Genomic DNA, 20224 nt, shown 5'->3' on the forward strand with positions numbered 1-20224 from the left:
CAAAATTAATATAAGACCTGGTCTTATTTTCAGGGAAACATGGTAGCTGGTGGTTGTCCTTATTACCAGGGGGAGAATCATCCAACAAGTATAATTTTCTGCATTTTTTTCCTAATTTGAGTTACATTAAGAGCATTTTCCTATGTCTTATAATATTGATAGCTGGCAAAATGTTCTATTCTGTACTGATTTTGTTTGGGCAGTTGGTGTTTATTTGGTGATTCTTCTGCTGCTTGACATTTATTCTTTACCTTTTTTTCCCCCTCTTACAAGAAACCTTGAGAAGTACCCTTCAGAGAAGATCTTATAGATCAATTTATGTTGTCATCTCTGATTATTTTCTTGGAATAGATTTCTGAAGTAGACTTATTTGACCAAGGAAATGAACAATTTTAAAGCTAGTTGATAATTATTTCCCATAAATTCTTGAATAATGAAGTGATGTATAAAGCAGTGTGAGAAGCCCTAGGTGGGGTGAGCAGGGGATGAGAGGGGTGATGAGGAAGACAGAGAAGCAACTGGTACTGTCCCTGAGTCCCAGAGCTTACTGTCTTACCATATAGCTTAATGGTTCCATGTGTCTCTGTACCAGAATCACCTGTGAACTTTTAAAAGACGAAATACATACACTTACATCAACAAATTCCATAACTCACTTTAGGAAATTTGTGTGTGTTTATTTAAAGATGCCATGTTGATTCCAGGGCACAGCATTTTCTTTGAGAATGTGAGTCTATCTGAAAATGGAAAATGTGAATGCTTGTTAAAAGAGGACAAATAAAGTATAATGGTTCTTTTGAGATGCTTTCTTTTTAGGCTAATTTTTCTATAAAAACAGAATAGAACCTGGAACCATATTGGATTTTGTGACATTTCACTTCTTTTCACACTTAGATAGCTCAAATTTATCATTTTCAAATGAAAATAAATTATAATGATCTTTTTTGTCCTTTAAGAAAAGGTATTACAACAGCCTATTGAGATATTTGATACTGTTCTATCAATGCAAAACTAGAACAGGAAATATTTTTTCTATATAGAAGCTGTGATATAAATAATGTTTCTGTCTATTTTCCCTTTATGGACAACTCCCCCCCACTCGGCCATCTTATAGTTTAAAGTGCATTTGAACATATAAGGTTTAGACAGCAAATTCTCAGTATCATGTATGAAGTCATCAATGCTAATTCACACACATGGAACCTCTAGAAAATGCCTACTCCTTCTTTTGTTGAGCGTGAGAAAACTTTGGCAGTTGATATGCAGACAACATACTAGCAATTAAAATTTACCTATACTCCATGCTACCCTAAAACAGCTGCTTGTTCGTTCGTTCGTTCATTCATTCATTCATTCATTCATTCATTCATTCATTCAATCATTCATTCTAATATGATATTGTACATTTACTTTTTTCTGTGCTTCCTCATCCTCTCCTCTGCCCGTTGGCTTCTTAGTCTCTGCTTCTTCTCATTTATTCTTTCTCATGTATAAGGCCAGTCATATTGATAAATTTGAATATGCTATTTTATTTTTAAACTAGTACACTTGACCAATTGGCTCTTGGAAAAAAGTTGTCTCTTAGTTATTTACGAGCCAAATAACTGCCAGCTTTATAGTAACCATCTAAATTCTCAAAGGATTGGCTAAGATAGTTCTTTAAAAGCACATGTTTTTCTATGAGAGACCTATAGCTGTGTTTAATTTTCTGGGGCATTAGCTTCAAGAGAGATCCAGCTGAGACCTAAATCTTAGACTATTCTTCTGCAACGTTTGCATTTCCTGTGTAGACCAAAGGTTGTTGACACCAATTCTACTTCAACAGAAGTGCAGAATTGGGGGTGTGGTGAAGGGGGACACTTTATTTAGTGAAAACAGGTTAATTGTGATACAGTTCAATTGTGAAACAGCTCAGCTATGGAACTGGTTGGCTGTGTGACAGATCAGTTTGCAAACAGGGGAAATGCAATCAGGTGCTGCACTGAGGCAGAGGTAAAGCTGGCTTATAGAGAGCCCGACACTGGTGCCTGATAGGTTCATTTCTATGCAAATGAGGACTTCAACTCTGTGCAGTTTGATTGGTCCAAATAGCGGTGTCCTGATTGGTTGGCATGGAGTCACTCTGATTGGTTGGTAAAGATGCAAATGAGGTTATAGCTGTGCAACTCTGATTGGACAGAGAAGGTCTCAGTTGTATTGGTTGAAATAGGGGAACTCCTTAATGAGGATTGGCTCAGATGGCAGGAGCCCAGTGCAGTAGACTTGGCAGCCCAGTGTGTGGCTTTTACCTGAAGCATGGAGAGCAGGAGAGGCCTCTGTTTATCAATGGCTGCTAGGCTCTGTTTATCACTTTGAGCCCAATTTAGCCACCAGGTGTCCCTCTTAACAGCCGCATGTATTCTTGGGGTTGACACCTGATAAAGGCCTTCTATTTTTCATATTAAAAGATCCTAATTTGAATGCAGTCTAGTTATGTGCTTTCAGTAAGAGATGGTTATTATAATCACTGCTACAATAGGCCAACTTCAAGTGCCAAGCTCACCTAGTCTGAATTGTTAATAACCTAGTTTCATCTATTTTTCTGCTACATTTAGGAATATAATCTATCTTCACATGCTTTAAATATTATAATTTGTGTCCAAATTGTAAAATCCTAAGGTGCTATTGGCAAAATTTTTGAGCCTGGATGTGATATTTTTAGAGTTCATAAACCACTCCGGGAATATCAATTCAAAATAATGCCAGAATTCTTATAGAGCACCCTCAAAGTTACATATAGTACAGAGAGGAATATCACACCTGTTTTTCTGGACTTGGGGGAGAGGACCAAAAAATGGTATTGATTCAATTGATTCAAATATTTTGGACCCATTTCATCTTTTTTATTTCTATTTTTAATTTTTGATACTTTGGCTTATAAACCTACTTACTCTGAGTCGTGAAGTTAGATCTCGTTGCTTCATGTTCTGTTATTAACAAGAAAATTGTAAGAGGGGATTGCTTGGGACTAAAGCACCTGGTATGTGCATGTCAGCTGTTCTGGTAGCCTTGGTTTTAATTTGCAGGTGTTCTAGGTGCCGTCATGTTCTGGGCTGCTTTTGGAGAATTGAGTTTCAGTCAGGGTCTTTCAAGGTGGGTATAGAATGTTTTCCATTTATCCCATCTCTAAATTATATCTGTTTTAGAAGTTTTGATATTTCTAAGCAATGATAGCCACGTTGTTTTGAGTACTTGCATCTTGCCAGGCATTGTGATTGGTGTGTTATGTGTTCTATCTCATTTACTCACCCTCTGAAGGGTATGTGTTGTTGCTATTCCCATTTTATTGATGAAGAAGTAAAGCCTTGAAGAGTTTAAATATCTCACCTAATAGCTAAACCAATTGTTAATTTGATAACGTTGTGATATGATGACATGAACCTAGATTGTCCAGTTTCAAAAATTTTGTGCTCTTAACAAGTATGCCACCCACTTCCCATGTAGTTAAATATTTTAAACTGTAAAATATTACATAATAACTATCATATTTGTCCTTTAAATCTTTCTGTTAGGCAATCAAAATATGAATAGGAGAATAATGAGCATTTATTTATTATTAGCACTGGCATAATTTTTCAAAACCTCACCAAGTCTATATAATATTTTAACATCTTAAGTAAAAATAAGATAGCTTCATTAATATTACTTCTAATAATTTAATTAGTTAACAACTTGTCTTCATTTCTGTCTCCTTTTTTGGGGGAATTTTTTGTGTTTGTCTCTTTTCTCTAGTATCCAGATTGATGTTATTGTTATTGAGAAAGTATATACTCGGCCCTATTCTTGATATTTTATGTGCGTTGCTTAAAGTAGCGTAATAACAGCAAAGTAAATAATGATATAATCGGATTATAACCCAAAGATCAAAATGAATATCCATGAGACTATAACAATATTAGTAAATGATTGAATAAAAATTAAATGGGGGAAAGGGATAAAAATCCTTACAGAATTACAAATAAACTGTGTAATACTTCTTCTCCAGAGGTAAATAATTTTCCTCTCGAGAACTGGTTGCATTTAGTAGTTTGTTTCCAAGGAATAGAGGATGAGATGTGAAAAATGCTAACTTTATAGTAGAGAAGTGGTAGACTAACCTTATTAACCAAGTAATCAAGGTTGAAATCACTAGTGATACGTCATGGCGATGTCATGTCGTGACGATGTGTGTTACTTCACCTCAGTGGAATTTTCCCCACAAGTCATAACTTCAGTGTAATCACAAGGAATCTTCAGACAAACCAAAACTGAAGGACATTCTACACAATACTTGACCATTGTTCTTCAAGAATGTCATGGTTATAAAAAACCAAGAAAGAGTGAGAAACCGTCTCAGATAGGAGACTGAAGAGGCATGATGACTAACTGCAATCTGGGCTCCTGTCATGAAACAAAGACATGAGTAAAACAAAACAAAGCAAAAAGACTGGTGAATTGCAAATAAGTCTTTAGTTTAGTTAATAGTATTGTACCAGTGTTGATTTCTTAGTTTTGACAAATATGCCAAGGTTATATAAGATGTTAACATTGGAGGAAGTTGGGTGAAGAGTATATAGGGGTTCTGTGTACTGTCTTTGCACCTTTTATGTAAACCTAAACTTTTTCCAAAGTGAGAAGTTTTTGTCTTTTCTTTTAAATCCAGCTTTATAGGGTGGTTGTACCAACCACATTTTGTGCCAAGAATCAGAGATGGCAGTTGATGCACAGATAATTGAATGTACAGGACTAGGAATCAGCCACAGGTCTCTGAACCTTCTGACACATCTGGTCATTTCCTGAAATACATTTTTCTCTTTGGAAATGAGTTACATTAAAAGTTCTTCAACTGGTTTTATTGAATAGTAATTTTTGGTTGGCACTCTTCCCTATGACAAGTCTGAATTTGAGAAGTGCTTACCAGTTTTAAGCATACTGCATTCTCATACCTGGGTAACTCCCACTTTTGTCTTTAATTTTTGTGGAGACATTCTGGTGCAACAGCTGTTTTAGTTCCACTTCATTCAGATTATTAAGGGATTTTTTGGGGGGTGGGGGTTTCAGCAGTAATTACTCAAAAATTTCCCAGAATCACATTTTTAAATTATAACTTTCATTTATACTTTGGGGACTAAAATAGTTTCCTTGACAATTAATATCTTGCTCAGAGAATATGTTTTTTCTACTGATGGTGTTGAAAAGAAGGATTTAATTTTTAGAAGTTTGGGCCATCAATTTCTTTACGTTAAATGCTTCCTGTGTGGAGATGGAATTCTCCAGAAAAGTTATTATTGTATGAGAGGCAATACGTAGGATGGGATTATGATAAGTGAAAATGAACATTTTCAAAAATGTATCTGTGGAGATGGTTTACCTGAGGGAGCAATTTCACAATTAAGGGGAGAACTTTAAGAAAGCTAAATTGTTGACTGTACCTAGGGACTTCACGGAAATTAGCCAGTTCTGCTAATCCACCCCGTTATTGAAGTTACGATTATGAACTGAAAAGTCTAAGAAGGAAATGCTAATATTTACATATATATAACTAGCTAGTTATATATGGTGCAAATTTCACGATTTACAAATTTTTGTAATTTCTTTGAATATATATATATATATATATACACACACACACACACACACACACACACACACACACAAAATGTTGTTTTAAAATTAAGGTGAAAAATAGATAGATAAATGTAAGATTTGTTGCGTATTTAGAAAATGTGTAAGACTCGATATTTTGAAATTAGGCAACTACTGTAAATATTTTACATGCTCTCCCCCATCCCTAGCATCTGTTCCCTTCTTCTCTTTGTATACTATGCAAATTGCTTCCAATGCAAATGCTACTGTTATTTAGTTTTGAGATACAAACATGTACAGTTCTGTGTTTTGGAAAGAAAATGAAATATGGATGGGTATTTGTTGCCTTTAAGATAAGACATAGGTAACACTTTGTAAAATATTTTCAAATTGTTTCATATTTAAATTTACTTTTCAAAGTCAAGCCCAACATTAGTCAAATGTTGCTCTTTATCTTTTTCATGGTTTTAGAAAATGAGCCACGTTCTTCAAAATGTAATCTGACATGAAGTATTTATATTTTGTGTTTTCCTCATACCTTTCCGCTTGGTTGAAGGTCGCCCATTTTCTCTATTCCTGACATTTTCTGATTGTGGAATGCTTATGGCTATAGGACAGTTAAATGGTCATGTTGGTTTTTATGAAATACTGTGCAAGAAATAAAATGGGAGCTGTTGTTATTGCTGCTTCCCTTTTAGCTCTGTTCCTTCCCTCACTTCTCAGAGTCCAGATGGAGCTAACAATTTTGTAATTTGGCGAAATATTAAATTTACCTTGCCATCTACATCCTCCCCACCACCTTATGTTTGTTTCCTTCCTTCCGATATGGGAGATGATCCTTGTTATACCTGGCAAGAGATCATTGTAATTTAAAACAATTTTAAAACAGACGTTTTGCTCATGATTATTCCTTAAGACTATGTAGTATTTATTAAAGAACCAACCATCTTTAGTGTGAATATAATTTGTGATTCGAGATTATGTAATGGCTTTGCCCTACTTTATCTACAAGATCTCAGGAGATAGTTTCCTGTGGGAGGGGATCACTGTGCAGGAATGGCTGGATATCAGAACTTACCAGGTAAACTACAGTTCCTGGTTAGAGTGGGAGTGAGAGGTTTCTATTACTCAGAAATTGGACATTGAAAGTGGGTAATTATAACCATGGGAACCGGTTAGTCATCCTGATCTCCACGGAACATTTGTCATAACTTCTCTGACCCCATGTCTTCTTTCAGACATTAAGAGGTTAACCTGGATGTTCTCTAGGTTTTTCCTTTCAGCTTTAAAAGTCTGTATCTAAAGTTTTTCATGGCATTCTGAACTGTGGAAGTGGGTTAGGGACAACTGGGGAAATTGGTTCAAATAAGTAGCCTGAATGAGGCTGAGTTTTGCTGATCTCTCTCTTCTTCGTGGATTTCGTGGGCTGTCCCAAGAGCAGATCTGGGGGTTCAGAGAAATCTGCCTTCTGATGCTCACCTCTGGAGACATCATGGCCTTTGTAAAGCGACCTGCTCCTGTGAGAGATTTGACCAACCTTTTCTCCTATCAGATCCCTTTATGCTCAGAGCTGGATGCAGATCCACATTCTGGGGTTTACTTCTCTTGTCTGATAGGAAGCCTGGTAGCCAGGTACTGGCCAGTGGGAGGTATGTGAGACAAAACCACAATGCTACGCTTCTGGTTTTGTCAGCATTATCAACCTCAAAGATTTGCTGTATGACAGGAAACTTATTTGCAAAATTAATCATAATTCTCAAGTTATAATTCTCAAATAATACATATATGTTAAAGAGAGTTCCAGTGTGATTTTTATTTTCTGGCATATTGAACATGCTTGAGTTTTCCATTGATCTAAATGTAATTCTGTGGCCTAGAAGCGATTGAGCATGTATCGTAAAGACTGGAAAAGACATGAGTTCAGACATTTAGTTCAGATTTTTCAGGCCAGAATGAGTTTTAGGAATTATGTACCCTTAACATTTCAAAGGAAAAAAAACTAATAAAACTTGATGTACATGCTAGAAGATTTTATTTTGTACATTAATAAAAGGAAAATTTGCTTGGGTAAAGTACTGATTCTTGTTCAAAACTTAAACTCACTTTGTAAAGGAGATTAAGATAGAGATTTAAAAATAAAATATTTATTATGGAATTTGAGCTACAGAGATACTATAATAATAAATGTTTTATCATTCAAGATCTCAGGATTTTGACCCTTTCATTTAAAAATTTTTAAAAAGTGACAATGTTAGTATAGTCCATGTCTCTTGCTGCACATTCTATCGCACTTTAGTAGACTACGTGTCTGTTACTAATAGATATAGTCTACTAATAGACAAATTTTGTTTTGACAAAAATGTACGGATGTTCTCATTTCCTCTTTGTCTTGTCATAGTTCTGCTCAGAAGTAGAAACAAATTTATAAACACTCTGTCCTTTGTCTCTTCCATTCTCATTAATAATGATTAAGAATGTGGAAGAAAGCAACTATGGAGAATGAAAGTGAGACGTGTGCACGTACCAGTGTTTATGCTTATTCACAACAGGAATTACAGCCAATATGGAAATTGCTTGACCTCAGCTCAACATTAGGCATTACATGTAGGACATTGTTCACTGTGGATTTAAAATAATGCTTTTCAGTTTATTATACTTCAAAATAGCCATGTGTGTAGGATAAACAGTGATAAACATTGCATTTGGATTAAAATCCTGTTTGTTTTTATAAATGTCTTAAGAGGCATTGGTTTAAATGGATAGGGACTGTCTCACTTTCTGCCTTTTTTTACGTGTTGGTTATCAAACCTGTATTGTTTTGTGTGAGTTGATTTATCCGCCCCTCCCACCGCCCCATATCCCTCCCCTCATCTTGTTCTCATTTATTATCTAGAGATGATTTAAAAGTCAGAAAAATACATAGACAACAATCCTATTTACAGACCATTTTATAGTTGTTATCTTCTCCTAAGCTTTAGTCTTGGCATTGCTTCCAAGGTTGTGCTCTGGTGTAGCCATTAAAAGGCACAAAAGATAAACTCTGGCCCCAGAGAGGGAAGTGGGTCTGCTACATTGACTTATTATGATTACTGATGATTTCAGCAAACTTCGTGTAATTAAAAAAAATTGTCCTTAGCCATAGTTACTATTTTCACTTTAGTCTCATAATATCAGGTTAGACATCCTGAAAATGTTTCTTTGTTTTTCTGTATCCTTTCTTTGGTAAATAATAAAGTAGAAAACTGGATTCTTCTCTTTGACCACAATCAAAAAGTTGAAAAATACTATAAATTTAAAGTCCGAAAACCACATGTGAATATTTTAAAGCATAGGATGCATAGAGGATGTAAAAGTGAAATTTATATGCATCGCGTATTTAGTATTTCAAAATATAACACAATGCCTATTGATATTTTAAAAAGTGTTTGGAATTTTTACATTAAAACAGTGAAAAGGTACCTGAGTTTCCTATGCTAATATAGAAATATCCATTACTTCTGTAATGTTCAAGGAATATTCCTATATTTCTGCAACATAGGGTGTGAGCTTGCCAAGAAATCTGACCATCAGCTAAATAGCTGTTTCTGAGAGATAAAGCCTTGGAGCTGCAGCTTAGCATGCCAGGAATAAGCTTCTATCCCAAGGTATTGGTGGGTTCTGTGTGATTTTTATTGAATTGTAATTGGCTTGGGGAGGGTTGAGAGGGGAGAGAGGACAGTTACTGTCCCTACCCTGAAAGAGATTTATTCCGTAACCAGGGTACTGCTACCAGGGAGCAGTGAATTAATATGCATTTCTCAGCCTGGGTGGCTTTTGACACCTGATGATGTGGCAGTACATTTAGATGATAAGAAAAATCCCTGATCACAGCAGGAACATCTGTTTTTTTCTGGCAAGAGGAAAAGTTTCTTACCCAGCAGCAAAGCCGAGTGGCTGTTTGGGGCAGCCTCATAAGTGGAGGATTAATGTTATAATTAAAAAAGAAAAAAAAGTATTTCCTTATGGTATTTTTCTTAAATAATCTTTTCGATAAAGTACTGACTTTACTGTAATAAATTATTTTTTTCATTAGCAAATTTAGTGATCTTTAGGATTTTGCGTACTGGTACTACTGATAGATTTTTATAAGTCTAAAGAAAAAGGTTTGTATTTTTGCTTTGAAGTTTACCAACATAAAAATTGGAGGCATTAATTTGATCATAGAATAAAATCAATTTAAAATCACATTCTTCAATTTATTATAAATACCGCTCTAACTTGTTGCAAAAATATTAATGGCAGAAAATTTGCTGGTTTTGTTTTCTGTGTAGGTTATGAAATATAGGTTTTACAAATATATTTAACTTAAAAAATTTGACTTTTTTTTGTAGTTTAGTTTGATCCTTGAAAAATGAAGATAGTCTTACATAGGCATAGTTGAGACTATCATATTTTAAAAATCATTTACACTAAAAGAAATGTTTCCAAATTGAAAAAAGGTACTGTATACATTTTAATTAGAAAGAAGCATATATTGTGAAGTAAAAAATATATTGCATGTCATGGTGTTTATTAATGCACTCACATTGTAAGTACAGAATTACATCTTTATAGAACTATGTTCTCCATATGTACTTGATTTAAGCTTTGGACAAAATTATCAGCAAGATCATAGCTGAAATGCCAGTAATACCTGAATGATGCTATCAACAAAATAATGGATATGTTGCATAGCGATTAATAACAATGTATCTTAGAAATTCTTCACTTACCTTACAGTGACTGAAGATTACTGCAATTTACTTTTCACACATCACAAATAAATTAGTATATGAACTCATTATTGACTTTACCATAACACTGCTGAATTAGGAAAACATTTTTGTTATGAGGGGTTAATGTCAGTTTTACTTTTCTTATCAATTAACTTCTTAGAGTTGATTCTAAGAATATAAAATTGTATTATAGTATTTTTCAAGTAGAGTTCCAAAGGACTGACCTTTTGATCTGTGGCCCTTCATTTATATGATTACCCTGTGGTGGCCTCCTCCATGAATTACATATCATAATTGATGTACATGGATAAATGTCACACTTCTTTTTAGATGCAATTTGAAATCACATTTTCCACAGTCATTGCATACTGTAGGTGTGCCATTACATTGAAATAGGCATATAACAATGGTATACATCTTTTAGTATAAATTTAAAAGTACAATTACTACTTTTTAGTCAGAATACATTTTCACTGGTTTATCTTTTTACCTTTTAAATCATTCCCTTATCAATTTTTAAAAAAGATTTATTGGGGAATATTGGAGTACAGTGTGTTTCTCCAGGGCCCATCAGCTCCAAGTCAAGTCTTTGTCCTTCAGTCTGGTTGTGGAGGGCGCAGCTCAGCTCCAAGTCCAGGTGCTGTTTTCAATCTTTAGTTGTAGGGGGCACAGCCCACCATCCCATGGTGGGAATTGAACCGGCAACCCTCTTGTTCAGAGCTTGCGCTCTAACCAACTGAGCCATCCGGCCGTCCCCTTTATTAATGTTTAAAACAACTTATGAAGCATTCTTTTCAAGTGTTGGTCTTCTGAAACCGTGTGAAAATAGGAAACATATGTAATATTCCAGACAAACCCATGTACACTGGTGTGGGCCACTGAGGTCAGTGCTTGGCTTTGAAGGTGAACGCTGAGCTGCCGCCCAAGTTTCCCTGTAATAATGGAAATCGCAATTTTAAAAATTAAACTGAATTTAAAGTTAGAACTATAGCTAGAAGTACAAGTAGACTATAGTGGTAAAAAAATAGCATGGTATTATTAATTCTGTTGAGAATAGGGAGTGCTTCTTAGAGAAAGCAGCCTTTGAACTGGGTGTTGAAGAATGATACGTAGTTTTACAGAAGAAAGGTTCTTTCTTGGGAGTTGAGGCCCACAAAGATCATGAGTGAAGGTGAAGCGGTGTGTGGCCCAATAAGCACAGTTGTCTGCAGGTTCCCCATGTCACCTACAGTGCTTGTCCCAGGTGTGATGTTACCTAACATACATGGTAGAAAAATCTGCGGGAAGCCGCCGAGATCGTTGTTGGAGAAGATAAGCCACGCCAGGTCGTTAGAAGGGTGCTGTGATTCAGCTGAGAGACAAGTTGGTCCCGAACTAGGGTGATGGCCAGACTGTAAAATGTGGGCAGAGAACAGTGGGTTACCAAGATCTAGCGACTGTGGGGATTAGAGAGGGAAGAAAGAGGTGAGGAGGATTATGTCTGTTTTTCAGAAGGGTGCCAGAATTGATGAGTTTTCATTTTGGATCTATTGATTTTTGAGGTATCTTTGTGACACTGTGTTGGAGATTTAGATCATGAATTCAGGAAAAAGTTTAGCGTTGGTGACCTGTGCCTCGAAGTTTTCCAGAAGGAGGCTTTGAAATTGGACATTTTTGTGAGCTTGCGCAGTGAGACAATAGTAAGCAGTCCATAGATAGAGTCAGCGAGAGCCATTTAAGGGAAGAGGAATAGTGACAGAGATTCAAAAGAAATCAAAGGGAAATAACAGTAACTTCTCGACACCAAGAAAAGTGAGAATTTTGTGGCATCTGGTTTCTTCATTTTTAAGATTTTTCCCTTTTGCATGTGGTATTAGGTTACTGTCCATTTTACTATCCACTTTTTACTTATCAGTTTCAGCATCTTTGCCTGAATGAATTATTTCATTAGGAGTTGAAAATGGAGATTTAAAAAATGTTATTAATTATTCTGTTTTTACTACTTGGCATTTTTCTGAAAATACAGGCTTCTCCTCACCTACTGCCACTATGAGCTTCTCTGAAATACAGTTTTTATTGAGAAACAGAATAGATGTTTAATATCTTTTGTTTAATTATTCACTTTCAAAGAGTTGGTGTAGTAATTGCCTTAGAAGTGGAAAATGAATAGAAAAGCCTGGTCCCTACCCAGTGGTAGTTAGCCCCAAGATTCTTGACATAAAAACTCCACCTGTGTTTCTCCACACTTCCAATCCTTCTCTTCGTGGACATTTAAAGTTCTGTTATTAATACATTTATCTAACATTTTTTAATTGAATTTCTTGTCAGTAAGTTTTATGGACTATCATGTGAAACAGATAGTTTTGCTTTGTTCTGAAGTTATGTTCAAGTCTTAAGGAGGATCTCTTAGTATTTGGAGATACAGTGAACTTTGGTTTCTCCATTTGCTTCATTTTTTTTTCTTTAGATTTTGTTTCCGTCCTCTGTTTATTTTACAGTGTAGACATTCCTATGTGCAAGGTCAGTCCCGAATCCTCGGGCCTGGAGCGGCATCTGAATCTTACCAGCATTTCTCCCACACTTGTGTTATGCTCCGTGACAGCGTTCTTCAGCTGCACTAACCAGAAATACAGTTTTCCTAGTAAAAAGTACTTGCTGCTAATGTTTAGTACTACTGTTGAGTTTTAAAAGTTTATTTTTTGTAGGTTAATTAAAAAATACTTATAGAGTTTCATGCTAAAGTTAATAATGGTAAATATTTATAGATTAAAAATTTTTTTTTCGTATGTCACAGTGTTGACAGAGGTCCAAGACTATCAATTCATTTTTAAGTTTTATTCTCTGATGGAATTCATGAAGGAACAAAAGGCAATATCCTGGTCTATTGCTAAGGTCTATACAACAGAAACCTGTTATATTACACTTCCGTGTTTCTATGTTTGTATTTGCTGCTCATGGTCTAAGTAATGAAGAATCAGAATCAATCATGTGTATAATATGTAGCCAGACTACCTTTAGCACAATTAGTAAGGAGGATGTTTTGCTACTTCTCATAAAGTGGGACACTGATGTAAGTGGGTTGAAGTGAGGTTAACATTTTTAATTTGTTCTTGTATGAGATTCATTTTAGTTACTGAGCTAAAATGTTTGAGTGTCCTACCTTTGAATTCCTAGCCTTCTCATTTTTTTTCTGAACATTGAAATTAAGTTTTATAGTTCCAAAGCCAAAGGAAGTTATTTTAAGTTATTATTTAAAAGAAACACCCAGTATCATTTGGTTGCCCTGGGATATATTAAATAAACATTTATTAACTAGGTTTTTGTGGAAAGCTATCACTTGTCATAAGCATGTTGGGGTGAATAATTATGTGTATTATGTACCATGTATTGAGATAAATTAATTTTTTTTCTTTACTTGATATTTGAATTAATGCAGCCCAGAGGGTTTTAAGTGTCTTGCCCAAAGTCATAAAACTACCAAGATTTAAATAAGGAGCAATTCATTAGTCTTCCTTGTTTTAAACATGTTTGGTAAATTATAGAAACTACTCACAATATTATGTTCTAAGACTGGAAAGAAGAAGAAAAGAGAAAATGCCACGATTGAGAGATAGTGAATGTGTTGTGTGGAAATACTTTTTGTTTTCTGGTGCATATACTTGGCCTGGGATGTTGATGGGACGGAGTGCAGAGTTACCTTGATTTGTCTTCTTGTGGACATAGGTTGTGGCTACTTCCATGCTCCATCCCTGGTCCTAGGCAAGTGACCCCATTTCTGAGGTCTAATCTGGATGAAATGTCCTTAGTCAGCTATTTTGTATAAACTAGTAAAAATAAATATGTAGAATCATTTTTCTGCTACATTTGACAAACCAGGTACATCATGAATTTGCAAGGTCTGGAGTTTTACAAGACAACTTTTTGTTTCTTTTTTAATAGAAAGATGAAAACTACAGAAGCCTCCCTCGGGATACCAGTAACTGGTCGAACCAGTTCCAGAGAGACAATGCTCGCTCGTCTCTGAGTGCCAGTCACCCAATGGTGGACAAGTGGCTGGAGAAGCAAGAACAGGTAACATAAATGAATCCTTACACACGCATCATTGGTGTAACTTCCTAGTCCATACCCCAAAATATGTTCCCTCCCTTACAATGATGATTAAAGGTAAATTAGTCTAACAGACTTTAGTTAAATAATAGGCTCTATGTTGGAGTTTGTCTAACATTAATCAGGAATATTTATGTGGTGGCCCCTGACCAAAGATTTCTCGTAAGCAGTTACGAATATTTGCTATCGATTCTGAATGACGACTTCAGGGCATGTTATGTGGCTAAGGCATAGAGAGATGTTTAGCAGAGAATAATGCAGTTTATGAGTAGACTTTCAAGACTATTCGTGGGTTCTTCTCTTCATTCATAGGCAGTGAGTCAAAGGATCTGAAGAGGCAAATTAAAATTTTCTGTTACACCTGACTTCACGTTATAAGAGAAATATATGCCATAGTATTGATTCATAATTTAGATTGTTTGTCAGGTTTGGGGACGTATCCTTTCATAAGTGTCAAGGACCTATTTTTTTAGGTTTATACATCTTTAGAATTGTTTAGTTCACTCTGCATGGTAGCCATCTACAATTCATAAACTCAGAATAGTTTTCTACTGAGTATAAATCACGGCTTCCTGTCTTGGGAAGAATGTGCAAAGTTGTTACATCACTGTTAGAGAGGCTTTCTCTTCATGTGAAGACAGAATTTATCCGGTAAGTTTTGATGTATAAAAAATAAATTCTTCCAGTATTACTTTTTAAGGTCTTCATTATATATTGTTAGTCACAGTGTTTTCTTTGTATGGCAATGCCAGTGTTTTCTTTACAGTTTTAATAGTTTTGATATTAAAAATCCACTTTTTGGTTATTTCATTACTTATTTTCTTAAAATGTAGATACGGATGGAAAACTAGTGGAGTACTCAGTGAGAATGTTCTGTTGTTTATCTGTCCCAGTAATTTCTAAAATTATTAATAATTATATTGCCTAGATACTGGAATAGCTATTTTTCAATTTAGATTAATAATGTCAATGGAAAATACCGGAAGTGTTTTACTTAATCTCAATCTATGTTTTATAGCATAAACCTTCTGAAATAATTTTGTGTATGTGAGGTGTTCGAATATGAAATAATAGAAAAGGACAGTTTGCCTTTGATACCACTGATGATAAGGCAAAAGTATGATTTTCATCCTGTAATAAATGTTAGCATACAGAAAAATTGTGTGATAGGAATAATTTTAAATTAAAAAATGGAAGTTCTACTTAGGAAAAACATAATTTTCTCAAAATAATACAAACACTAATTGGTGTTATTATCTCATTAGTACTTTGAAGAACATGTTTTTAAGATTTAGATAGTTTAGCATCAGCCTAAAGTCAGACTGGCTGGTTACTAGCTATTTATTATATGATATTTGATACTCGATTTGGACATGTTGGTGAATTTGTCCACAGTTTCCTCGTTTATCAAATAGGGATAATCATAGAACCTGCCGCAGATGGTTGCTGTCAAGAGATGTAATACCTGCCAAGGAGCTAGAATCATGCCTGGCTAAAATTGGCTGCTACGTAATACTAGAAAATCTAGACTACATAATAAGAAAACGTTCTTTACTCATTAACAAGGGGCCTGGAGGAAGGGAATGTTGGGGTTCCATTTGCAGCTCAGTGATCTTACTGAGGATCCGGATCCTCTGTCTCTCTCTTCTGGGAGCCTCCACAGGGCTCCCTGTCCCTTACTGCCAGAGCCCCAACCAGCACAGCCTTGCACAGAGGAGGAGGAGCAGTGCCTTTTGCTTCTTTGTGGCTCTTTGGGACAGCAAATAAACCTTTCCCACAAGTCGCCACCCACAGATGCCCCTCCTGGTTTGTTATTGGGAATTGCATTACTTGTCTGCCCAGATTCCAAATCAAAGGGAGTAGAAGTACCACGGTTGGTTTAGACTAACTGAGTTTGACCTCCTGGGGCTGGGGTTGGGGTGTGGCAGTTTAACCTTCCTGCAGGTGTTAAACACACTTTTCTGAAACACAACTGCTCATCACTGAACATAATCGGCGTTCTGTTAAAGCCAGGAGGAAGGTACAGTTAGCTAAATATGCTAAATATGACATTTTTATTGTAGGATAAGGAGAAAAATTGGTCAGCCCAGAGTTTTAAAAATGTGATACACTTAATTATATTCTAAAAATATAACTTATCTTACTACTGTGGTGATAGATGTGTTTTTAAGGAAGTGATATAGTTTTTCTTTGTGAATTTTGTGTAAAATAGTTTCTTTTTTAAGCAGAAGGGATTTCATGGAGAAGCCACACACATATTATTTTTTTCCCGAAAAGACTAAGTCTTGATTTGTTTCTGTTGAAGTTATTTGAAGTATTCATTCCACGATCAGTTTTTAAAAATTTTTTTAGTAAGTACTTCCTTAATCTATATAGTCTAATTTAGATGAGATTAGCTATGATTCCTGAGCCTAAAAGCATCTTCCTTGGCTTACGTTTTAAAAATGGCAATTCATTCACTAAATTTAATGATTTCACATCAGCGGGATGATTAATTGGACTGAATCTTCTTAACTGGACAGGAATAGCAAAAACAAATCAAATTCATATTACAACTTTGGCTAAAAGTAAACACAATTGTTTGGGCTGAAGAGGACTAATAGGTTATGCTTCATACACCGGAAATCTAGTCCAGCTACTCTCAATTAATTGTGGATTGATTCTTTTAACTGTTCCCTGTGAGTCATCTAACTTTAATGGCCTGATGTCTCTTCTGTGGCTTTTTCTTCTCCTTAGTTCTTACCATTAAAAATATAATAAAGAGAATGGCATCACACAGAAAAAGAATGTTTTAATGGTTAAAAAAATCAACCCTCCATCTTTAAGATTTGGGATCACCAGGGTAGAACAGATGGCTGTCTTGCTTTAGTGATGCCATCTGGACTGAAGAGGTCAACAGAGTTCTAGATTTTACACACCTCCAGTGGTTTTGTGTTTGCTCTATTTCCTACTAGAGTTCTTGTCTCTCATTAGCTCTGTTTTTTGAAGGCAATTATGACCACATCAGCTTTGCCAGTGGGAATAAACAGTAGGGTTGAAAAGGAAAAAAGTGTGTGGAATGCTGAGCTAGCATGCACCTCTGGAAGCTGGAGGTGTCTTTTTTTGTGGGATTGGTCCTACATAAGAGGATATTGAATCTTCTTTCCCACTGTTAGAATATTGATGTTATACCTCTATACCCAAAAGTAGGTGATGTATCTTATTAGAACTCTGTACCAGCAAGCACTTGGAGTCATGCTCAACATTTTTTCCAAAAATAGTAGTCTTTCTTTTTCAGGGAGTGTTCACCTTGGTCCGACTAGCCGGTAGTGGAATCCTCTACCAGGTTCATCTCAGAAGGAAGAGGACTGTGTGTCTTTCAAACGATATCCTTATGTCAGTCTTGTGATTTCCTTTTTCTGAGAGATCTCAGAGGAAGCACAAAGGATTTGAAAAATAAATGGGTTGTTGTTGTGTGCCTTGACAAAGCTTTCATGCTTCCAGATTTTGACTCTGAGACCCAAGAAACAAACAAAGGCAACAAAGCCCTTATTTTTGATGTTTGGCAATGCTTTAAGGAATCTGAATTCCTTTTATTCATTACTATTTCCCTGACTCTGGTAGACTGTCGTTTAATGTTGATGGATAGATCATATGCTGACCTTGTTCTTACCTATATCCCCACCACTTATTGCAACTAACAAATCCCACGAAAGAGGAGGCAGGAACTTTACAATACTGATTGGAAGAATTTAGGACCAGAAAGTAGAGGGGCCTTAAGGGAAATTAAGCTAATTGGGAGGCTGCCATTTTCACTACCTTGTCTTGGTGAACAGGCCTGAAGCCAATTAACAGAAATAGCAAGGAGGTGCTAGGCACATTCCAGCCGCCACTTAAGCTTTCTTATAGGGGAATGGCTGCCCTGACCTTTAGAGAAAAATCCATGTTTTAGGGTTCTTTCTGTCAAGCAAAAACTTCATCTAATTGGCAGATTATCCTGAAGGAGGCACAGTGTGAGGAAAACTACCTTAAATGTTTGGTGATGACACAATTTGAGTGTGACGGTGACTGCTGTGCCCTCACCTTTGTACTCTCGCCTGCGAGTCCCACCATTCCGTGTCAAGTCTCAAAGTCTGAAAGCCAGGAGTTTTAAGAGCAATGACAGTGCCTTTTTTCTTATTTTTTGCATTTTTGTCACCGTCTCCAGTCAGGATGCTTTTGCTTCAGACTTTTTTCATGCAGAACAGAACATTTCTGACTTTTGCTCAGTTATTCCTCCTGAAATGAAGATGACTAATACAGGGATCGTGTCCGTTTTTGCGTTAGCCTGTATTTGCTGAGTGCTGGAAGTTAGGCGGAGAAAATAGATGAATGTTAAATAGAAAACATTTAAATAAAAGACTGCTAGAGGATAAATGCTTATCATTTGTCTTATTCTCAAAAAAGAATAGTCCAACTATTATAAAAGTATTATACTGATATTTTTGAAAATATGCATTATAGCTAATATTCACATGATACACAATGAGTATATTTATAAATCATGGAAAAGGTACGTTTCTATGAAAATTTGATTTTTACTTTTTATTATAACTTGATAAAGACGACGTTTTTTGAAGATCTAGGACAAAAGTAAATGTAAAAATATTAGAGCCTAGTTTGGATATGAATATATATATATATGGTAGTGAAGAAACATTTTAAACTTATCCAGATTTTACCTGGGGGTAGTTTATAGCAAATAATTAAGACAGTCAATAAGTAATTATGATACCAAGTTTTGCCTACTTTTCCTTGGTGTGATGAAATGATTTGGTGTGGGGTGATTAGGCCTTGAGTTCTGCTTCTCCACGTCTCCTCACAGTTGGTATATCCTCTGATCTGCCTCATGGGGGGAAGATTCCCTTCCTTTCCTAAGTGCTTACTAGCCTTTTATAAAAAATCTTATTTCACTAGCCCCAAGAACCACCTGGATGACATAAAGAAGTTGGTTTCCAGAATATGAAATGATCCTACTTCCTTAATTACAAAATTAGAAAATGGCTTCTTCAGAAATTTTATTATAACAGCCGTAAACTGATCAGTGAAATGACTGCAGGGTTATCCTCCTAAAACATGCAAAAGCTGTGGAAGTTTTGACATGGGACCAGACAGGGCTTCAGTGGTGTAGCCATCATTATTGGGACATAACATTAGGTTATGGTGCAGCCAAATAGTAATTGAAATGTATTTTGTTTGCTTATTCTTAGCCCACAGATATTGAGTAACCAAATGACTATTTGGATTAACTGGTTAAAAATAATCAAAGCCCCTTGCCTTCAAATTCTAAAATTCTACAGTTATCTATTGAAAGGAAGGGGATTTATTAGTATTATTTCTTCTTAATTGGCAAACTGTTGTAGAACTTGTGCAGAAGCTAACATAATTGTGTTTATCTCTAGTAATAGCAAATGGAGAAACTAAAAACATTAAGATTGTTTTAAAATTTAATTTTTATGATAAAATGCCAAAGGTGGTTTTTTTTTTTCATAGCAGAAAACTGTCATGTTACAATAAAACCAAAAATTATATCAAAACAACCTTTGAAGAGACTTGTCATGTCACCTGGCTATATCAATGCCAATGACATTATTTTTTATTCTTTGATAATAGGATGACTGCTACATGTCTTAAAATTATTTGTTTTAAAACATAGTGATTAAAGCATCGCTGTGTATGTGACACACACTGTTTTCCATAAGCCGTACATATTTCTATTTTTATTATCAAGGAACTGTGGACTTGAAGTGAAGAATAGGATT

At 35.5% G+C, this 20224-nt stretch overlaps 1 protein-coding gene across 18 annotated transcripts in view; it reads left to right on the plus strand.

Annotated features, from left to right (window-relative positions):
• PARD3 (par-3 family cell polarity regulator) overlaps positions 1–20224 on the plus strand; it is a 612084-nt gene that overhangs the window by 281458 nt on the left and 310402 nt on the right. For all 18 annotated transcript variants that reach the window (XM_074324693.1, XM_074324707.1, XM_074324692.1 and 15 more), the window contains one exon: positions 14277–14408. In XM_074324693.1, coding sequence (XP_074180794.1) covers positions 14277–14408 — 132 coding nt within the window. The remainder of the gene's footprint in view (positions 1–14276; positions 14409–20224) is intronic.

Source organism: Rhinolophus sinicus, linkage group LG02, assembly GCF_036562045.2.
Source record: "Rhinolophus sinicus isolate RSC01 linkage group LG02, ASM3656204v1, whole genome shotgun sequence".
NCBI classification, from domain to species: Eukaryota; Metazoa; Chordata; class Mammalia; order Chiroptera; family Rhinolophidae; genus Rhinolophus; species Rhinolophus sinicus.